Source organism: Pyxicephalus adspersus, chromosome 5 (genome assembly GCF_032062135.1).
Source record: "Pyxicephalus adspersus chromosome 5, UCB_Pads_2.0, whole genome shotgun sequence".
Classification (NCBI taxonomy): domain Eukaryota; kingdom Metazoa; phylum Chordata; class Amphibia; order Anura; family Pyxicephalidae; genus Pyxicephalus; species Pyxicephalus adspersus.
Window position 1 is genome coordinate 40470044 of NC_092862.1, and position 20506 is coordinate 40490549.

The following is a 20506-nucleotide window of genomic DNA, read 5'->3' on the forward strand; positions in this document are numbered from 1 at the left end:
AAGACGATTACATTTTTCTTCTTATTTCCTGCTGTTTGTACAGGGATGTGAAAAGAGATCTTTCAAATTTTACACAGATGGAATAGAACCTTACAAGGGTTTTCATGTCACATGCATTATTCCCCAAAAAAATGGCTCTAAGGAAGGTTTAGACAGGAATTTATATAAAACAATGTCCAAAAGCCCTCAATACCATTAAAATTAATAGAAATAGTTGAAAAAAACTTTTCCTATAGGTAGAGAGGTTTTTCAGAAGCTCTATTCCGTATCTCAGCTTAGTCTGCCGCTAACCGATTTCATATATTTGAATGGTAGCACACTCCAACCTCCTCAAAAACCATATAAACCAGGCAAAGTGACTGAAAGGGTTCTGAAGAACAGCAGATCCCCTATGATCCTCTGCAACATGTGAAAACAGAACTGAGTGTTTTAGCAAATATTTATAAATGTATCTACTGCTCCTTAGTACAAAATGAGTCCCTGGAAAAAGCTTAACAGCTTCCAATGCTTTTATGCAGCAGTACTTGCCATATACCAAAAAAGCAGTTATCCCTTCCTGCCCAGCTAGCTGTCTGTCATCCCACACCAGCCCAGTCTCTCTGCTGGAAGAATTTGGATAAATTATATACATTGGTTCTTTTGCTTATTCTGCATCTCTTTCACTCCTCAAGTCTTCCAGCAGATAAACTCTCACTAAAAGTTTGCTACAGGGCAGATCCTTTACTATTTGTTGTACACTGTGTACCAGTGCTGCAAATGGGCAGGCACAGGCTTGCAGTGGGAGCCAACAATTCTGCATAGCTCCCAATGCCTGGCACATTGCCAGTTACCCAGTGCTTGCATGGTAGTGCTGGTTCTTCCTTCACTGGTGTGGGGAAACAGTAACAGCACTGTAACTTCACCGCCAGTGTAAATACAGCCTATGGTTTAGATGGCTATTGCCAGCAAAATTAAACAGTTTTACTGCTAAAAAAATATATTTTTTTTAATAAAAGTAAGAAGAACTGCTTATGCAGCCACCTACTTATGCTGCCACTTACAAACACCTAAAAAGTTCTAGTAGTTGTGCCTAGTGGTTGCCAGTAAGTGCTCATGAGCAATAAATGCCAGATTTTTTATTTTTACCACTAAAACTAGAAGAAACTACATTCTTTACAAAACATGGGACACTAGGAAGCTGGGTCACGATACACAAAAACACTGGACAGTTGGTACATAAGACAAGGACACTGAAAAAATTGGATGTACTATGGGGCAGGCATTGGAAAATTAATGCAAAGTTTGGTAAAGGGGGGAGGGCGGTAGAAGGCTGACACGACTATAGGGGTTTCTAGGGAGAATTCTGATGGTGCACAGATCGTTTAGAAGACTCCTACTAAATTAAACCATTACTGATTAGTGTATTTTTTTCCAGGCTTTATTTTTGTTACATAAGCCTGAGGATAAATGCAGGCCAATACCCAAGCATGTAATGCAGGAAACAGGTAATGGAAAATGTACACATGAGCAAGTATTTAAGTTTATAGCTGTTATCAATATCTGGTGGAGAGATAACGATAAGAGAGAGGATGTGGTGGGTGGACAAGTAGTATTACCAGTGGCATGCTGGCTTACCTGCAACACAACTAAACAGAACATATTTTAATGTGAGATTCAGATATAAGTTTATATATTTTTTCTTATATTCTATACATTATATTCTGACATGAAAAATAAACTTACAATATAAAATAAAATGCCCTGAAAAAGTATATGGTACAGGGACCAAAAGAAAAAAAAAATGACTGATGGTAGAGCAGTCTCTTAAAGTAAACCTGTAGCTGTACATCCAGGCATAAAATGTTGTATACACAATGGCATCTTTACTGGCTAACACTGCACACTAAGGAAGAAGACAAACAATAAATCATATGGCTAAGTCTAATAATTAAACCATGCTAACATGACAAGAGTTTTGCCTTTAGGCTGACCAACTCGAGCTAACAAGACAAAAGGTTTGCCGTTGAGCTGACCAAATTAATATGCAGGGACTAAGCGACTGGCTTTTTGTGTCACACAGGGTGGATGCAGCATCACCAAAACTCCAAAAAGTGTTATTCGTACTAAAGTCTTAATCCTTAATGACTAGTCTGCCTTGTATTTCCTACCTTTGTCTTTGTTCACATTTACAATACTTTTGTTAACAGTAAAGAATATTACTGAATGTTTGGTGACCTATTTAATCAGCGCAAATATCACTTAGTACAGTCAGTCCATTCCAATGAAGGCTGTACTTTATAATGTGTACATTTTTCCTTTCTATAGCATTAGTATGGCCTCTAAATCCATGCTGGTTTTTTAGCCTTAAAAACTAAATGGTCACTACAAAGTGAAAAAATGTAAAATGAAAAGAATACAAACTGGAAACCTGTAAAATTGGAAAACTGAAAAATACACACACTGTCCTTGTTGAACACTCCTGATTAAAATTCTTTTTGCCTGGCAGTCATATTAAATACTTAAGTTTCCCAGAAGATGCAGGTCAGGAGTTCTGACTTCACTATGACTTTACTAGCAATGCTGAATTCAGAAAAAATGAATAAATAAAAGCATAGGTACCTCCAGTATTCCTAATTGTACAGAGCTCATTGATGTTAAACTTGCGCTTGGTAGTAAACATTCAAGCGAAGCTAAACTCTGCAAAAATCACCTGTCCCCCATTCTCTAACAGGGTACCCTGATTTTTCTTCTTTTACTGTCAACTGCCTTTTGTCCACTTGATTGGCAGGGTTGGGGTGATGCAAATCCTGCGCAAGCCCACGGGAGTCAATACCCAAAGTAGTCAGGTAGATGGGGGGGGGGGGGGAATCTTGAAGAAGGGACATCGCCTGTCCCTTTCTCCAATAATGACTTGCCTGACTGTGGATTCTTTAAAGTGGAACTTTGTGGTACCTTAATGCGTGATGTGTTAAGGCAGCCTATTTGCTGTAAATTGCCTGTCAGTACACCACAACACAGTCTATAATATTACCTTATTTTACTGCAACAAAACATGCTGCTAGTGTGATGTAAAAGCAGCTGTGCATTTAGGTAACACCACGTTTTATCATGCCTTTCCACATCACATAGATCTAAATGCACCTTTGGAGGTAAGATATGTCAGGTGACAAGCTACAACTGTTTATTAAACAAATTATATTTTTAGCAAACTTTCTTCAGACAATGCAAGTTTCTTATGACATTGAGACATTCTTTACTGCCACCCTCTGATTTTTATCGGATGATGAATCCAAATCACTGATCCAAATCAGCACATGGGTGAATAATAAGAGTTTATTGTGCCTGAGGAAGATAGCGTGACAGTTGGGTTTTATGCATATTCCTTGGCTTTAACCTCAGGCTCCGGAAGTGAGTCAGGCTTTGTTTCTGGCAGAAGATACCTCCCCTCTGCTCTTTTTTTTCCTCTGTGCCTTTCTGCAAGGTGTGTTGGAATTTTCCAGGTTTATCGTGGGAGGTTAAAGGAGGATCATGGAATGGGTGTGTGTTTGCAGGAGAAGGTGGGGGTGTATACAATACAAAATATTCTGTGTGGGCTATATAACTTAACTCCTTCTACAATCACCAAAATGCAGTAATGAAAGTAGTCAGTGAATAACTGACTAGTAAACCATTAAAGTGTAATAATTTTTACTTTTATTTTCACTGATTGTATTTTTTTTTCTTTGAAAATGTGTATCTATATCCATTTCAGCTGGGATCTGAACACATATTTGCATAACAGCCAAGAACACTGTGTTCTGTTAAGTCATTTTGTGACGTTGGTTCTTGGAGCATTGCCAAGCTCACTTAGGTTCATTCCAATAAGTTTCTGTGCTGGCTCCACAGCAAGGAATGTCAGTCTTGTCTTCACATGACAGCAACTCCATCACGCTCTGTTGTCCATTGGAACACACTTACTCTGTTTTTTTCCCTCTAAGTTGTTACTTTTTTAGATTTTTTTTCCACTATTGACGAGACATATAATTTTCAGATACTTGAATACATTAGGCCAGATAAATATTTCTGGAATCAATCATTTGGTTTGTACAGAAGATGATTTGTAAATACAATTCTCAAAATCTCAAATTAAGGCAAAATGTTTTTCCCTTTTTAGTTTAACACTTGGAAACTTTTTTATGGCCTCGTTTGCATTGCACTTGATAACACTGGACAGAAAGTTAGGTTAATCTCCCCAGTGAGGACACAGACAGCATTTAACACCTGACAGAAGTTGTAAAACTGCCTTTGCATCACTGGTTTATTCAAGTTTTAATAAAAACTCAATATTAAATAGAGTAAAATATACTACTATTCAAAAACTACCCTTGAAGCGAGGATGCCCAATTTAGTGCAAAGGATAAATGTTAGTGTTTGGCTAGGGAAAGCTTCCTTACTGGTTGCAAGCACTTTGGAATAATTTTGTGTAATAAAAAACTGCTAGATCTGCATTGTAAGGCTGGATGTGGCGGGCCAGCCAGGAAGGAGAGCCGTATATATATTAATATAGCACTACTATACGAGATGCTATCCTACACTATACGTTACTATACTAACAGGTAACGTGAATACAATAATGCAATAGCCCTGGAGCTAGGCAACTGGCCAAGCTGAGCAAATTAAGTGTAACGCAAAATAATTAGGGCAGCTTGTAGGATCAGTATTAGAGTGAATGTGTTGCTTTGCCTTGCAAAAAAGATTTTGTTCTACTGTTCTTTCCATTCCTCATTAAAGTAATTTAAGACAATAGATTGGATAAGGGTTAAAACCCCTGTGTTTAATGTCTGTGTTAGAAACATTGGCATTGTACAGAAATATAATTGTTACTTATTTGGGTATACTACTTATAAACTGCCATTAAAGTCCCCTATTTTACCCCTTTTCAAAAATCTCTTGATCTTGGGATGTGGCAGGTGTACAATAATTAAGTTGGTTGTGAGATGCTCTGCATGTTTTTTCATATGAGATTTTGGATGGAATTTTTCTTAAGTACAATTTCAGACTTGCCATAAACTTCAGCGCTCTGCTGCAGGCTGAACTTCAGTCCCAACCCCTCCCAGTCAAATGAATGGGAGTAATTGGGAATTATTTTGCACAGTGGAACATGGCTTGGTTTCATGGTGGCCACAAGTGGTTTTCAGCTACTGTGGCTGCAGCTGCATGCACATGTGTTTCCAGCAGTGTGGTTTGATGCTCCAGGGCATGAAGCAGCAGTTTTCTATGCATATGGGACCAGCCAACCATGCAGTTCTCCAATGCAGGTATAAAAAGGGTCTTATATACATTTTAATTTTTTTTTTACCCTTTAAAATCTATAGTTAGGTAAAATGTACCACAGCCATTTATCACATATAGTTATCCTGCTCTCTAAAGTAACATAATAAATACCAAAATAAAAGGGATGCCAACGGAGGGAAGAAACATTCTGAAAACATAAGGGTTGAAAAATGTGGCCACAATATCTAAAATATAACCTCCAAATCTTGTTTATACCAGTGCCAGGCTGCCAGGATTAATCTTTAATAAACAAAAGGAGAGTCTGAAAGCTATAGTCAGTTAAAACACTGTTTGTTCATTGAGATAATTAACAAGCAATTATAAGCAAAACTAGGTTATATGGATCAGCAACACATCAGATTGACGGAAAGTCGAATGACATCACAGAATTTAAAAAATATAGGTCGAATTATTAAAAAGTAATTAAACTAGTAGTCATAACTAAATGCATAACAAGAGATCAATGACTAAACGAATATTTATCCAAAATCCCATTTATAACTACCCGCTGACAGTTGACCAATTTTTTTTTTTTTGAGATACCAGTGAGTCACACTGGCATGGGTTTGGCACTAGAAACTCAATAACAGCAATACAACAGCATACAGATCTAACCGGTTCTTTCAGAAAAAAAAAATAGGTCCCATTTCCTTGTATGCCAACACTATCAAAAGCGTCATTTGTACATTGACCATATTGTCCTAAACCCCCAACTGAAGAATTAAAGTGAATTAAAAGTTTCAGTTTCGTCAGATAAATAATACATTGGTATTGTACAAGATAATAGCGCATTAATACATTAGTATTGTAAAGGATTAAAAAAAAAAAGTAGAAGCAGTGCCACTTTACCTCCTGGGTTATCAGCAGAATAAATGTGGGTCTTGTGACTCTTGGCTACCTATACCAGCTAAGAGATACAAAAGTATGAACATGAAAAATTTCAATAAAAATTAATATTTAAAAAAAAAGTATGAACATGACCTCTTGGCTTTTTCTAGCACAATGTCAATGGTACATGCACACTACTACCTGCATTGCTTAGACCCCAGGGTAAAGTATTTACCCCTAGCACTAAAAGCAAGGTTGTGAATCTGCTCTTTCATCACTTACAATTTTCAAGGACAGGTGCTTTCTGTTTGCAAATTTATCTACAGGAGACTTTTGAGATTGGCCACACTTCCCTTTATACAGAGAAATCCAAATCTATCCAGCTTTTAATAAATCAATGTGTTGAGTGGGAGGGAGCGAGTAGTTTATTCCTGTTATGACAAAATGACAAAAGGAAGGATCAAAGGATTGCCATTCTCCCTGTAGGTTGGCATGTAACTTCAACAAATCATCGTTCAACCCTCCATTTTTTGTAACTGCACTGGTGCTCGCTTCTTTTGCACTGAAGTGACATGTAATACTTCGATCATTGCTAAAGCAAAACCACACATTTTTGGGCTTGCCAGAATCTCACCAACCTGAACTACTCTACCTATTGCTTTTGCACTAAATTGCCATGCACATACTTTACTTGTATTATGTGTAAATGTTTTATATTTTAAAAAGGCCTGTTAGCTACCCTAAATCAATAACTCACAAGTGATTGTCATCATTTGCAACCACTATGCATTAGAGATCACCTGAAGTCAAAAGGTGCTATAGGTTCCTACACATCTATATCATACATGCTGAGGAGAAATGTCTCCTATTATGTAAAACTTTGACACAAGTTGTAGCTGATACAATGACTACATACATGGGGACACAAAATAACCGATATGTTTTTTGTTTTTTGTTTTTTAATTGCATTGAGGTTTTGCCAAGTTTAAATGCAATAATAAAAAATTATCTAAATTCTAAATTATCTGGTCTTCTGGTCTAAAACAATAAATATGCACTATTCGTGTGTAACACTGCATTTGGCACATTATTTTCTTGTCAGGTGAAATCTGTGGCTTGTTGGTAAAGAAACACTTTAGTTACAGGAAGCATCTGTGCTTCTTTTCTTGGGCAACTCCATCTGTGTAAAACCTACCGGGAGACTTGTTCCTCTTTTATTTTCACGACTTGCAATGTGTTTTTTTACAAGGAAAGTAGGGCAAAATCCATTTTTACATTTGAGCTATTAGACAATTTGTTCTTTTATCCTATACCTATTGTAAAAAAAAATACAAGAATTTAAATGGAATTTAAGTTCCTAATCAGTTTCAACCTGAGATAGAGAATGCATGTTTAAAGTAAATATATAAAAGGTTCAATAGTTTAGGAAAAATAAGTGATAAAAGTGATGCTGCATTTAAAAAAATACAAGGAAAAAAAAGTTTTTTTATAAAATTACTTTCATGGAGTTAGTTAACAGGCACATAAGTTTATAGCTAGTATTTTGCAAGCATTGCTTGTCCATCTTGGGTTAAGGGGTGCTTCTGACCCAAATCCAGGGATGATTCTGACAAATCCAAAGATCTATTAGAATCCACATATAGACTGCCAGGATCCTTTCCTGCTGGTCATTGCCCAGACACCTCAGACAATTTAGTGCAGCCTTTCTTAAACCTTTTAACATGGGGGAACCCTTGAAATAACTTTCATGTCTTAGGAACCCCTGTTAAAATTACTATATCCACAGCTCACAGTATATCAGTGTGATGGTCAGTAGAAAGAATGTTTCCTACATTAATGGCCAGTAGAAAGAATGTCAACCTTACAGATAGCCAAAAAGATCATTGGTATTAGTGATAACTAACCGAGATACACAAATTGTTAGTTGCCCAAGGAACCCCTAACAACCTATGGTTGAGAAACAATAGTCTAGAATAATGGGTATTTTTTTGCAAGCCCTTCAGCTCCACTCTGGAAAATAGACAAAGTGGTAGGAGACAAAGAGAAGAAGCCTAGGTCTGGACATAATAGGATCCCTTGTTTTACCATACCTTTCTGTACCTGAGAACACTTAGTAATATACTACATAAATGTAATTATTTGTATTGGGACAAACAAGGATTCCTTTATTTGTTATTGACTTGATAGTCAATTTCCCTATATATTTTAAAGGCAAAAAGTATTCAACAAAAGTTTTGATTTAATGAAAGGTAAGTGATTAATTTAATTCTGCTATCTCTTTCTTTTAGATACATTTAGCTTTAAAAAGGACAAAGCACAAAACGTCTGGAGTGTAAAAATATCCTGCTTTTCCCACAGTAACCTATAAGCTTTTATTTTATTTATCTTGGCTGTACTGGAGATGTAAAAAAAAAAAAAAAAAAAAAAAAAAAAAAAAAAAAAAAAGATCTGATTGGTTGCTACTGGTAATGACAGTATATTCAGAAACTGCTAAAACGGAACAAGATAAATGTACTATCCCTTTATGATCCAGCACAGGAAAAGGATTAAATATCAACTAATGCAATATGTGTGCCATATGCCAATTCACTGTAGGCATAGTGTTTGGCACTGCAAAAAGAAAGCACAGGGCAGCAGCATTCAGTTCTCATTAGTAATGATCTGCAGGTCATCAAACACTTGGAGGAACTCTGCATCAACAATGGAAACAAAGTTTCCTACCACAACTCAAAAATATACTGATAGGTTAGCTATCTTCCACCTAGAACTAATTGTTTGTTTGAATTATTGGGGAAGGGACGTTTAGTTTGTAACACTAAATAAATATTTTTCATTATCTTGAAACAATCATTTTACATTTTACAAAATATGTATAACATATCTATCTATAGCAAACACCAAACATGCATGCATTTCATAATATACATCTAGTATGAGAGGAATGTACAGATCAATCTAAGAGTTTCTTAACCCTTTGGCTATCCGGTGAGTGGTAACACGTTTTTCATAGGTTGCAGACTTCTGGCATTGAATCATGTTTACTGCTAGAAAATTTAACTTTCGTTTTTGGAAGCTCTATTCGTTCCATGTGTGTCACAACACAGGTCCATACATGTTCATATAGAAACTATAATCAATGGCAAAACACCCAGTAGAATGTATAGAATGTGTGTAGGTGATAGGAACTTGTTTCCAAACATGGACAAAGAACATCAATATATTAATGTGCTTTAGAATAGGAAAAGAAAAAAACAGTATGATTTTGTTCAGAATATGGCTATATATATATATATATATATATATATATATATTCATACTCACAGCTGGTAACACTAATGTGCTAATGGAGTTCAAAAAGGTAATGGTTTCATTTACTGCAGAAATGCTACACACATGTCACACAGATGAGGTACTCCTGAACAACTTCTACAAAAGTATTTTGTACCATCAAATGTGACCAATCAGCATTCTACATGGGTCCATTACTCATATAAGGCATATGGACAAGCTATGTAAAAAAAAAAAAAAAAAAAAAGACTCACGTAGCTTCAAAAGACTACCATATACAACCAATAGACAGATAAAAGGCAAGGTTACAGGATATATCCTTCATATAGCACATTTCAAGCATGCACAACTCACCACGTATCACTATCATAGCACCATAGGCTATATAAGAGTATGCAGACCTATAACAAGGCACCATGTAAAGTACAGCAATGCATACCAATTGACGACAAATCGTTTGTACATTGTTCAGCAGTAATGAAAACCGGTTGAGATGTATACCTGCACCTAAACTGTTCTATACATTGTGTTTGTAATTAAGCACCAATTACTTTAGGATTATATTTTGTTTTCCAATTCAAAGTAATTTAAAATTAATTCAATAGAGATAACAATACAGCTTATATACATAGCTATGTATTTTTTTTACAAATGCTAGAAGCACAGAATATAACTGGGTAATAAAGCTTTAAAATAAAGATAACAGAGACAGTTGACCCCGGAAAAATCTAAATTCCTCAGGGAATAAAGAAGGATTTTCCCCCCTGGTGGATCAAATTGTACCAGGTTTTTTTGCCTGCTCTGGATCAACTATGTCCATAGGGTTTTATATCTGGGATATGTTTTTTTCCCCAGTGGTTGACTGATTGACTTAAGTCTTTTTTTCAAAACAGTATTTCTATCCATTTTTTTATAGAAGAATATCTTTTGAATTATTATCTCTAATCATGGCCCACTGGGAGAGGTTCACCTTTTCTATTGTCACTAGAAAAAAAGTGAAGGCAAATCCAAGTCTAGACAAAAGGTTATAGCAAAATATAATGGGAAAACTTCGGATGGGGACACCTGTTCTGGCAACTGCCAGATAGAGTTTTCCCCACTTCCTGCAGGGTTTCTGGGAGAGAAAGGGAAAGGGTTTGAACCATTTCCTACCACTACCCAGATACTAGAGACACAGTAACTACTATACATGGTGTATGATATTGCCCTTTTTATCTGTAATTAAATATTGTAAATTTCTACATCATAAGACAAGTTTAACTTCACCTATGCCATCATGATGTAATAGAAAGGCGAAAAGGGTGGGAAAATGGCTGTCAAGTAAAAAGATTCAGCTGTCATGACCCTAATACTTAGATGGCTATGAGTCAATCTGATCTGAGTTTAATGGAGTTTTTTCCCTGAAACTACTATGCCTCATAAAATCAGCTCTCTGCTGGCTGCCTTCAACTCTCAGATGGAAGAAACCTCATCTAAGCTTTGGATTACATGGGAGATGAATCCTCATGGTATTTTCAGCAAGATTTCATGCTACGCATCAATTAGACATCTGAAACTAGTTCAGCCACTGTGCTTATATAGATTTTCAGAGACTCCAAGAAGACTTACTCCATTATCATATAAATGGAACAAATCAGAATAAACATGATGCAGAGATTATTCGCTGACCACAGATTCAGGGAGAGGTGTTTACAGATACACATTTGCTGAACTTTTTAATGTTAAAGTTATAGACAATTGCTCTGTTTTCCCAAACAAGTTAGTCACTGTGATGTTTGCTATCAATGCACGCAGATTAAAGCACTGCATACACTTGGAATAATCCTAAAACCCAGTACAAAAATGTACAAATACAACTTACAAATAAATGTGAAGGTTTAGTGGTTTAACCTATTGGCTGTCAAATACATATCCCAATGTGAGCGTACCCACTCTTCAGTAGTAAATGACATGGAATAGGTCATGGTAACTACAATGCTGTAAACAAGCTTGAGTTTGCCGATGCAAACATAGGCTTATTTTATTTGAAAGCAAAGGATCCTGTAAAGAGTGAATTTACAAGGTTTGCATGGCATGATTCAGCAGAAAAGCCCCAAAATTCAAGCATTGTGGATCTGTGGTAGAACATAAGAACCAGATAAACTGCTGAATGTTATTGTCACTGCAGCTTCCAAAGTCATAGCAAGTCCTTGCAGTGTGAACCAGCTATAGAGAACACATGGGCATTAACTTTTAGGGTGAATTTTGAACAATTGTATGGCCAATGTAAAAGCAAACTATTGACCTTCTCTGTAACAATGTAGTAAGTTGCATCTCTGTGGGCACATTCAGGGTCACAGTTCCAACAAAAAAATGTGGCCAGAGATATACTTTAAAACCAAAAGACTATTTATTGTAAAAAAGATATTCTGAAAATGTACAGGATGAGAACAATTAATTTCAGCTATGTCAGGATGACATGATGGAAGGATTAAAAGAGATGAGTAAAAAGGAAGAAGATACAACTGTCATGAAACTGATCAATACATTTCATTAAAATTCTGTCACCAGGGAGTATTCAACTTTGCTATGAGCTGCTACAGAAGAATTCCTTTGGATCCCAGACTTTGCCTGATCTCACTTTCCTGAGATGGCATAAAGTATTAGTAACAAGTTCCAATTTTTTCTTTTTGGAGGACAGTTTTTCTGTTAATTAAAAAAGGCTAAAGTCTGGAAATGTGTTCCACTTTCAATAATCAGGATCGGGATCGGGCAGAACTTTATTGCATATAAGAATAGGCAATTTTTCACAAACAGTTCACACTAAATTTTAAAATGATTGTCCAAAAGCTGTGCTTAGTATTTTTGGAAGCAATTTTAATCCTTTTAAAATAAATTTCCCTGAATTAAAGAAATTTTTTGATAATGCCTACATAGGTAATTTGTAGATATATAAGCAAGAATGCAGTATATACAACACAGAAATTTTGTCACTGCACCGCTATGAGTTATTCCACCAAACTGTACAAAATTAATCAAATAAACAACAAAAGAAAGAAAAACATTTCATACTGTCAAGTAAAGTATTGATTGAATCTTGGCACCCTCTTGAGGGTAATGTGGTTACAAACACCTTTATCAGAATTGAAACGTTACCAAGTAAACTGGACACTCTGCCAATAATTTACAACAAAGATTAGGAAAAAAAGTGTTAGCAGGTGAAAGGTGATTCACAAGTGGCTAGAACACATTTGAAAAGCAAAGTCCATCCAGGCAATCTTTCTATCGACCTTCTGGCCTCATAAAAGCAACTAATCTACTTAAAACATTAGAAAATGTGCTAGAGCTGGAAAGACATGACCCTTGCACACCCTATACACAGAGGACCTGTCAATAATACAGAGTAAAATATTTGTGAAAATAAAATAACAGTATTGTTCCCCCCACATTTATCCTCTATACGTTGCTGCACCAAAGGTAGCAGATGAGGGGCGTGAGGAAGCAATAACCAAACCACAACCTCACCACCAGTATGAACATCAGTAGCCCTGCCTGTGAATTAAACACTACTAGAATAATTGATTTACAGCTAATAATTATTTTACAGCTAAAACTAAAGAAAACAGTGTACGTAAAGTGTAAATATGATATAGGAATGGCAAAACCCCATCAGGTTTAATGATTAATTCATTTGAATTGCCTTGTTGGGGAGACCTCCCTTCACTTCCTAGAGAAACTAAAAGACAACAGATCCTAAGCAGATGTCCTTAAAACATGTACCCCATTTAAAGATTCCCTTCTCTTCACCACTTATTCTGGTGGTAGCTGTTGTGGACATAATGCAACATTGTGGACCTCCCACAACTTTCTGTTACTCCCTGGTGTGTCCAGGTACAAATAGTCACTAGGCTAAATAGAAGGAACAAATATTCACAATAGACAAAAAGAGAAGTCCCCTGATAGGCTCTATCACTAAAATTAGGGACAGTTTGTGCATTTTTAGCATAGATAAACTATCATAAATAAATTATCAGACTTAGAAAAATGACTACAAAGCTCTACTAGTATATAAAAAAAAAAAAGCTAGGCTTAGGGAAGACAGTGGAACGTGGCTGCCCTCTGCTGTCACTTTATTATAATACAAGCACTGCACATATAGTAACTAATCACATACTATTGTTGCATAAAATACCCTTAAAACCTTTAAAAAAATGTACAAAATACTTATTATACCTTTTAAAAAAACGAGGAAAAAATGCTGATTGAGTTAGCATTCAAACTATTCACAGCATTAGAATGAAAGAATAGTGTGATCTTTACTCATTGTAATCCAGTATGTTATAAATTGTAGCTACTTTTATCTAAACACTTGTGGGGATCCTAAAATTGCATCTCAATGTATCATGTGTTGCTGTGCAGCATAGACAGAACAGTAGCCAAACTCAGAAAATGCCAAAAGTCAAAATTTGATTCTACTTTAAATTTATAAGTGATCTAGTGCCTTAATATTCATAGCAACATTAACACTTCAGTGAATGAAGCTGTATTATTAGTAGATATTATATATCTAAAAATTACTTAAAACTGACACATGAAATATTATGGGTTTTAAGTCTGTAAAAATGTAATGCAAATATTGAAACAGAACAACATTAGTGTTTTATGGAAAATAATACACATTGCCCAATTATTTCACACCAATTGTATTAGAATTGTTATTTTGTAAACTTTGTTTTGTATCCATATACCCCTATTCCCCACCGTTCCACATCACCACTTTATAGAACACTGCTGTCTGTGTTGCTCTTTAATTATGCTGTTTATTTGACTCAAGTCATTATTTGATATGCAATAGTTTGAAATTTAAGTACAGTATATATTTCTTAAAATTATTTCTTAAATGGCTTTAAGCGCTTGGGATTATTTCTTTCATAATTTTTTTCAGTGCTCTCTATATATATATTTTTTTATGTTTTGCTTTTATAACGGGTCTGGCTAAAACCAGATATTACAAGTAATATTTAGGAGGCTGTGGGAAGCACAAATGTTGAACCACTGATTTGTAAAGGACAATGATCCCTGGCTGTCCCATGTAACAGGTTATGACTGTCTCTTAAAGCATGTCTCCAAAAACTACTTATAAATTATTTGCAGCCTCTGACCATCTCCTGTTGCATGTCCTCAGTCTCTAAAAACCTTTCTGCAGCATTACATTTACTGACTATTATGTGAAGAAGCATTTGCAACCCTTTACATTAAGTTATTTGGCCACCACTGCTCTAGATAGCTGGACTGCAGTAGAATGGTGTTCACAGGTTCATCACTCTGCTCTATTATTTTTTTATCACATACTAGGTAACAAAATACAGTTGTAGAAAATATGATACATTTTAATTACAGTGAACTTACTTTGGAAAGTTCTGGCTTGCATTGCTGGGATGCAAAAAAATCGCTGGTTGAGGATTCAGAGTCTGAGATGGCTACAACACTTTCAGCAGTTTCAGACACATTACATTTATCCGAAGCACACTCCAAATTATTGTCATCTTGGAAGTCAGAAATCATAGGGACATCGGTAGCAACTGCATAAAGTGTGTAAAAACAAGATCAAGCGTTATTTAACCAGCATATACTGCAGGCTTATTTTTTCTGTCTGAATATTTATGCTCCAGTACTTTGTGGCTTGCCCAAGTTTTACTCTAACTCAGACATATTTTTCATAAAAGGAGTACATATTATACCAATACATAAATGCCAAAAGCATTACTGACAATTTTTTTACCTTACTACAAAGCTAGTTGAAGATATATGCTGCTGTTACAGTGGTTTTGTACATATTTTCTTAATTTGTTACGGGCAGGACAAGCGTTCCTAAATTCAGATTTTTCAATTTACATTAAAGGGTAGGAAACCCTTTTATGTAAAAGGTAAAAATTCTGTTTTTTTGTTTTTGTTTTTTTTAAGTGTAGCACCGCCCCCTTATTCAATCGAGAATGAATGGGAGCACAGACCAAGAGCCTCCCGGGATGCGTGACGTAGGTATCCTGTGAAGCTCTTGGGTGCTTTCGTCAAAAGGGAAAAAAAAATTTTCCCCATCTACATCACCCGATCTTGAGCCTGGGTTGGGTGACATAAGAAGAAGAACCCGGAAGAAAAGGAGAAGATGGCGGTGCCCGGAGCGCCAGCCCAAAGATGGATTGCTATACGTCGCGGGACCTGATGGAGGACACCTCCGGACCGATCGACTGCTCTGCTGGATTGAAGGGAAGTGTATTTTTTTTTGTTTCGGGTGACTTTTGAGTTTAGTTCCTCTTTAAGGCTTCTATACTGCATTGTTATTCTCAGCTAGCAGGTGGAGTTTTAGGTTCCCTTGTACACTGATGTCACCAAACATTTCATTAAATTAAAAAAAAAGTATTAAGTCAAAGTAGAAACCTGTCCCCTTCCCCAAACTTGTGTGGTAGGTTGCAAATTTCAATAGGCAGCAACGGTGGCTGGGTTTCTCTTCCGAAAACCACAATGCTATAATAATTCTGTGGCATGGAGTTTACACTGTATTAAACATTTGAACAATGAAATAATAAAAAAAAAAAAGTTATCCTTAATCAAATAGGCCAACATTTTCAGTTTTTTTTTTTAATATATCATCGTATATTCTTCCTACTAGCACATGCACAGTATATGGTACATTCAATGTACGCCTTTGTTAAAAACTGTCAGCTTTCAACTGTACCTCAACAAAACAAACTCAAATATCTGGTTTCAGTAGCTTAAAATGCAATACCTATCTCCTCTCCAGGCCTGTCCACCATAGCCAGAGAAGTCAGAATGGATGTTTGATGTTCTCATCCAACTCATTTATTTGATGTCCCTGACTAAATGTACTGAAATCACAGAATGATCATAACAAGCGACTAGGATTTTTTGGAGAATGTGTGGGACACCCCATATTTGTAATGGACAGAATATAAAACAAAAATTTGTTCCAGGTTGATTTATAGAGCATATTTACAAATGCTAAAAAGAGAAAACAAAAAACAAAACAATCCTAACCCTCTTACCTCCACTACAACTCTGTGAATAAACAGACATATCAGTATCCTGCAATCTCCTGGCACTCTGAGGTGACAATTCAGAAATGTTGGGTAAATCTTCTTCCTCACTCCCATCATTGGATAAATTGCTATCACTGGAACTCCATACAATGTCTGCTGGATCTTTTCCACAATCTTCTGATGAGGTTTCTGTGAAAAAAAAATTATTATCTGCTCAATTATATAATTATGTTAAAAAATTAAGCTATTTGTGCACACAAAAAGGTAAACCAAGTGCCTAGAAAGCAATATACATGACTATACAAAAGTTACCCTTTACACATCAGCTTTTACAAACCTAGGTGAACTTATTTTGGTTACGTTGGGAAAATGAAAGGTTAATTTTAACGTATGGGCTACATAGACCTAGTATTGATCTCTGCTGAGAAAATGTCAACTAAGCCTAAACCTGATAATTAGAGACTGAATACTGTACTTCTGTCACCTGTCTAACTGAATTTTGTTCTGGTCATGAAAACAAGTCCCAAATAGTCTGGTGAAGAAGCCAACACTTCCAGAAGTGTTGATCCCTGTAGCCTTTTGCACATCAAATGGTTCTTCTGACTTCTACTGACTTTATGGGTGAACCAATGTTGCTTTCCCAGTGTATTTTAGAGAATCAGTTCTAATGATTAGAACAGATTGTCTCTCTTTTGTACAATATGGTATATTTTAAGGTATCCCATGCTAAGAGAATAAAATGGTTGACACTGATAACGGATCTTCTTTTAGATTCAAAAACCCTGGCATTAATGCTGGTCCAGTGGCTGTAACACTTTCTAATGTATTTCTCCAGAACAAGTAAAAAGATGATGAGCTTTAAATTATCTGTGACTTTTTAATATACATACCAAGTCAGTTCTCAACAATATTAAAGCCAGGGACAGAGAGACAACTATTATTTTATTGAAGGAAGCCAGTAATGGAAGTCATTGTTCTCTTAGATTCCTTTAAGGAATTTAAGGGTTAATGTTAAAGTTTTAAGTGTAATGCATACTTCTTTGGGCAGCCACACAGATGTAAGCCAATAAAGTAGATTGTCTCAAATGCTAAAAGAAACCTAACAATCTAAATAGTCATATTGGGAAGAATCAATAAAAATTTAACAGAAGGACTCATTTATTTATGTTTTCCTGACTGAAATCTAAAGAATATTCTGCACCAATCTATCTTAGCAGGTGACCCCGTGCAGGCTGGGAGCTTGTTCATGTAACAAAATTACACTGAAAGTCCACTGGTTACATTAGGTCAAGTAGCAAATGATATACCACATAGCAATAGCTGTAAGTAGTTTACAAATATATATTCTATAAATGTTATTTACTATGAAAAAAAAATACTGTAAAAGATTTTGGAGCTAAAAAGAAAAACCCAGATCTATTCAAAATGAAATTTCTTCATGCTGAAAACAAATATAGATACAGTTTCCATAAAAAAAAAATCTGAAATGGGTCAGCTAAGATTTTTATCCTAATCTGCAAGACTTCTACTTTTATTGTGCAGTTAGCCATTACACATGCAATTTACCTTCATCAAATAAAAAGGACTGTGCCAAGTTCCGGGCAGTTTTTTTTTTTTTTCTTGATGGCCTAGATTTCTGCAGAGCAGGAGAAAAAGGAGTTTTTTCAAGAAAGATGCTTAACTGATAAATATTACCATATTGTGTAAAACAAACTATCAACTGCACACTGGTTCGACATGGCAGCAAAACTGTCATCATGAGCAGCCACTACAGGACATCAGTACAATACAGGTACTTTGTGGTAAACAAAACGTGGGATTGAACAATTCCTCACTCTAATAATTATCATTCCAAGTTATACTTTGAATTACAGTCCAGCCCACCAGGTCATAATTAGCTAAAAATGTAATCCAAATGCACTTGAGCATTATGTTTATTAAGTTTATCAATGCAGAAAAGTAGCTTAGACAAGATATTTTTGCCTTTCAATGACCACAACTAATGTAGAATTTTTTGACTTTGTGAAATGAGAGTTACTACGTTTCCCCACCACACATATCTGAAATATAATATGTATCATGAATAACTAAATGTATTCATGATGTATACTTGACTGGCAGCACAACTTACATAAAACTGATTACAAATTCATGAGGTAGAGTAATCCATTAAATCTTTATATTGCCCCTGCTGTTCACATATCTGCATAATCAAAGGAATTACAATATATTAACAATCTTTACTAAACCACTGCCATCTAGGGGAGGATAAGGGCATCACAGCATAACGTTATATGAAGTTTACCAGCAAACACATGGACACAAATTAAAAGAAATTAGTGGTACTTAAAGCGGAAATAAAGTTCACTTTTTTTTTAACAGAAGACACTGTGCATTCTCTTCTGTCTATGTTTTTTTCTACAAGCCTGCTCTTATTTTCTAGTGTACATAGAGCCAAGTGCACTTTAGAGTACAGTTTTGGCGCTATTCTGTACTGGAACAAAGTATCTCCTTTGCACATGCATCCTGACAAATCAGGTATGCTGTGAATACTTTTACTTAATGGCTGCTGGGGGCACAAAACTTGTTGCTGCTATCCAAAAAATACTGGTTTCCTGGCTCTTAGGATGGCCCTACAGCTATAACACTTAAAGTACAGAGACTTCTGATTTTACTGATCTGTGTAGTTATTCAAGGCTGGCTGATTTAGTCACCATAAAAGCCAAGAAAGTAATATTTTCAGAAAGTAGTCAGCAATGGCAGCCCTCACGTTTCTTTTAACAAATTTACTATTAACTCATTAACAAATGTGTGTCATAGTAAAGAACTTAAATACGCATTGCCACAATGACTTGCAAATTGCCTGCTCCACATGCAGTGTATTGTACAACATACTGAACATTAGAATGCAACACATGATGAACAGAAATTAACCAGAACACGTACATTTGCATTGTGGTAAACTGTGTTTTTGACATTTTTAATTCACTGTGTTTCGCTGCCAGTCCATTCATGATAAATGGGCTCCCTTATGCAATGCACACTAGCAGGGGTTAAGACACTGCAACAGCTCTCTGTGTAAACAGTCCCTTTCAGTTAAAAGGTTAGATTAGATTCTGTCCAAATAATGAATATAGGAATAATCTAAGAATGCAAGTCTAGAAAATATTTATCCTATAGCATCATCTGACAGGCACCTAGTTTTCTTGTGTTCTTGCTGTTATTAGAGAAAATGCTACCTTCTCTCCTGGACACTTATGAAATCCCTCTCCACATTTCTTCCATGCTTTGCTGAGCGTTGACGGTTTAATTGTCCCCTCTGCAATGGTTTTTTTTGCACTGTGACTGGCCTCATCTGGAAAGCATGCATAAATCTTATCTGCAGACCTTTTACCCTATAAAAAAACAAAGATAGGATAATTGTACAGCAAAAAAACTGACAGGGATTTTAAATGGGATTTCCAGACAGATATTAAAAGATGCAAATTAATACAGCTCTATTTGATTAATCCTTAATTATATTTTTTTTAACAATGCAAGTATTGTAACGTCCAGAAAGTTTCTTGCAGTCCTACAGTACAGCAGAAAACGCAGCACAAGAAGCCAATCAGTGACATGCTAACAAAAGGCTTGCTTGTAGCAGTGTAAAGAGAAAGAAAAGAAAAGAGCAGTGTAAAGGAAAGTGTACATGGAGCCAAACAAGTGCAGCTCAAGACACAGTCAAATAAAAAACATTTTGCGTTAATAAATCAATAAATCTCCTTTGTTGTACATGTAATATGTGCTTCAGTTTAATTTACAAGTTTCCATTGTGCCCATATGCTTTTTCCCATCAAAATAACGAAATGCTTGTGAAAATGTGCAACTTAAACTCATAATATGTTTATTTCTAAGTTTGTAAATATCTAAATCCAAAACCTACCGTATTTTTCGGCGTATAAGACGCTCCGGCCTATAAGACGCACCCAATTTTAAACAAGAAAAACCTAGAAAAAAAAGATTCTGAACAAAATACTTAAAAATCACTCTGTGTCAATGTATCCCCTTCTAATCACTCTGACACA

At 35.7% G+C, this 20506-nt stretch overlaps 1 protein-coding gene across 3 annotated transcripts in view; it reads right to left on the bottom strand.

The window, feature by feature from the left end:
- SPIDR (scaffold protein involved in DNA repair) overlaps positions 1-20506 on the bottom strand; it is a 207892-nt gene that overhangs the window by 177538 nt on the left and 9848 nt on the right. For all 3 annotated transcript variants that reach the window (XM_072411239.1, XM_072411241.1, XM_072411238.1), the window contains exons 2-5: positions 19682-19837; positions 18009-18078; positions 16449-16631; positions 14797-14969 (exon numbers count right to left, since the gene is read on the bottom strand). In XM_072411239.1, coding sequence (XP_072267340.1) covers positions 14797-14969; positions 16449-16631; positions 18009-18078; positions 19682-19837 — 582 coding nt within the window. The remainder of the gene's footprint in view (positions 1-14796; positions 14970-16448; positions 16632-18008; positions 18079-19681; positions 19838-20506) is intronic.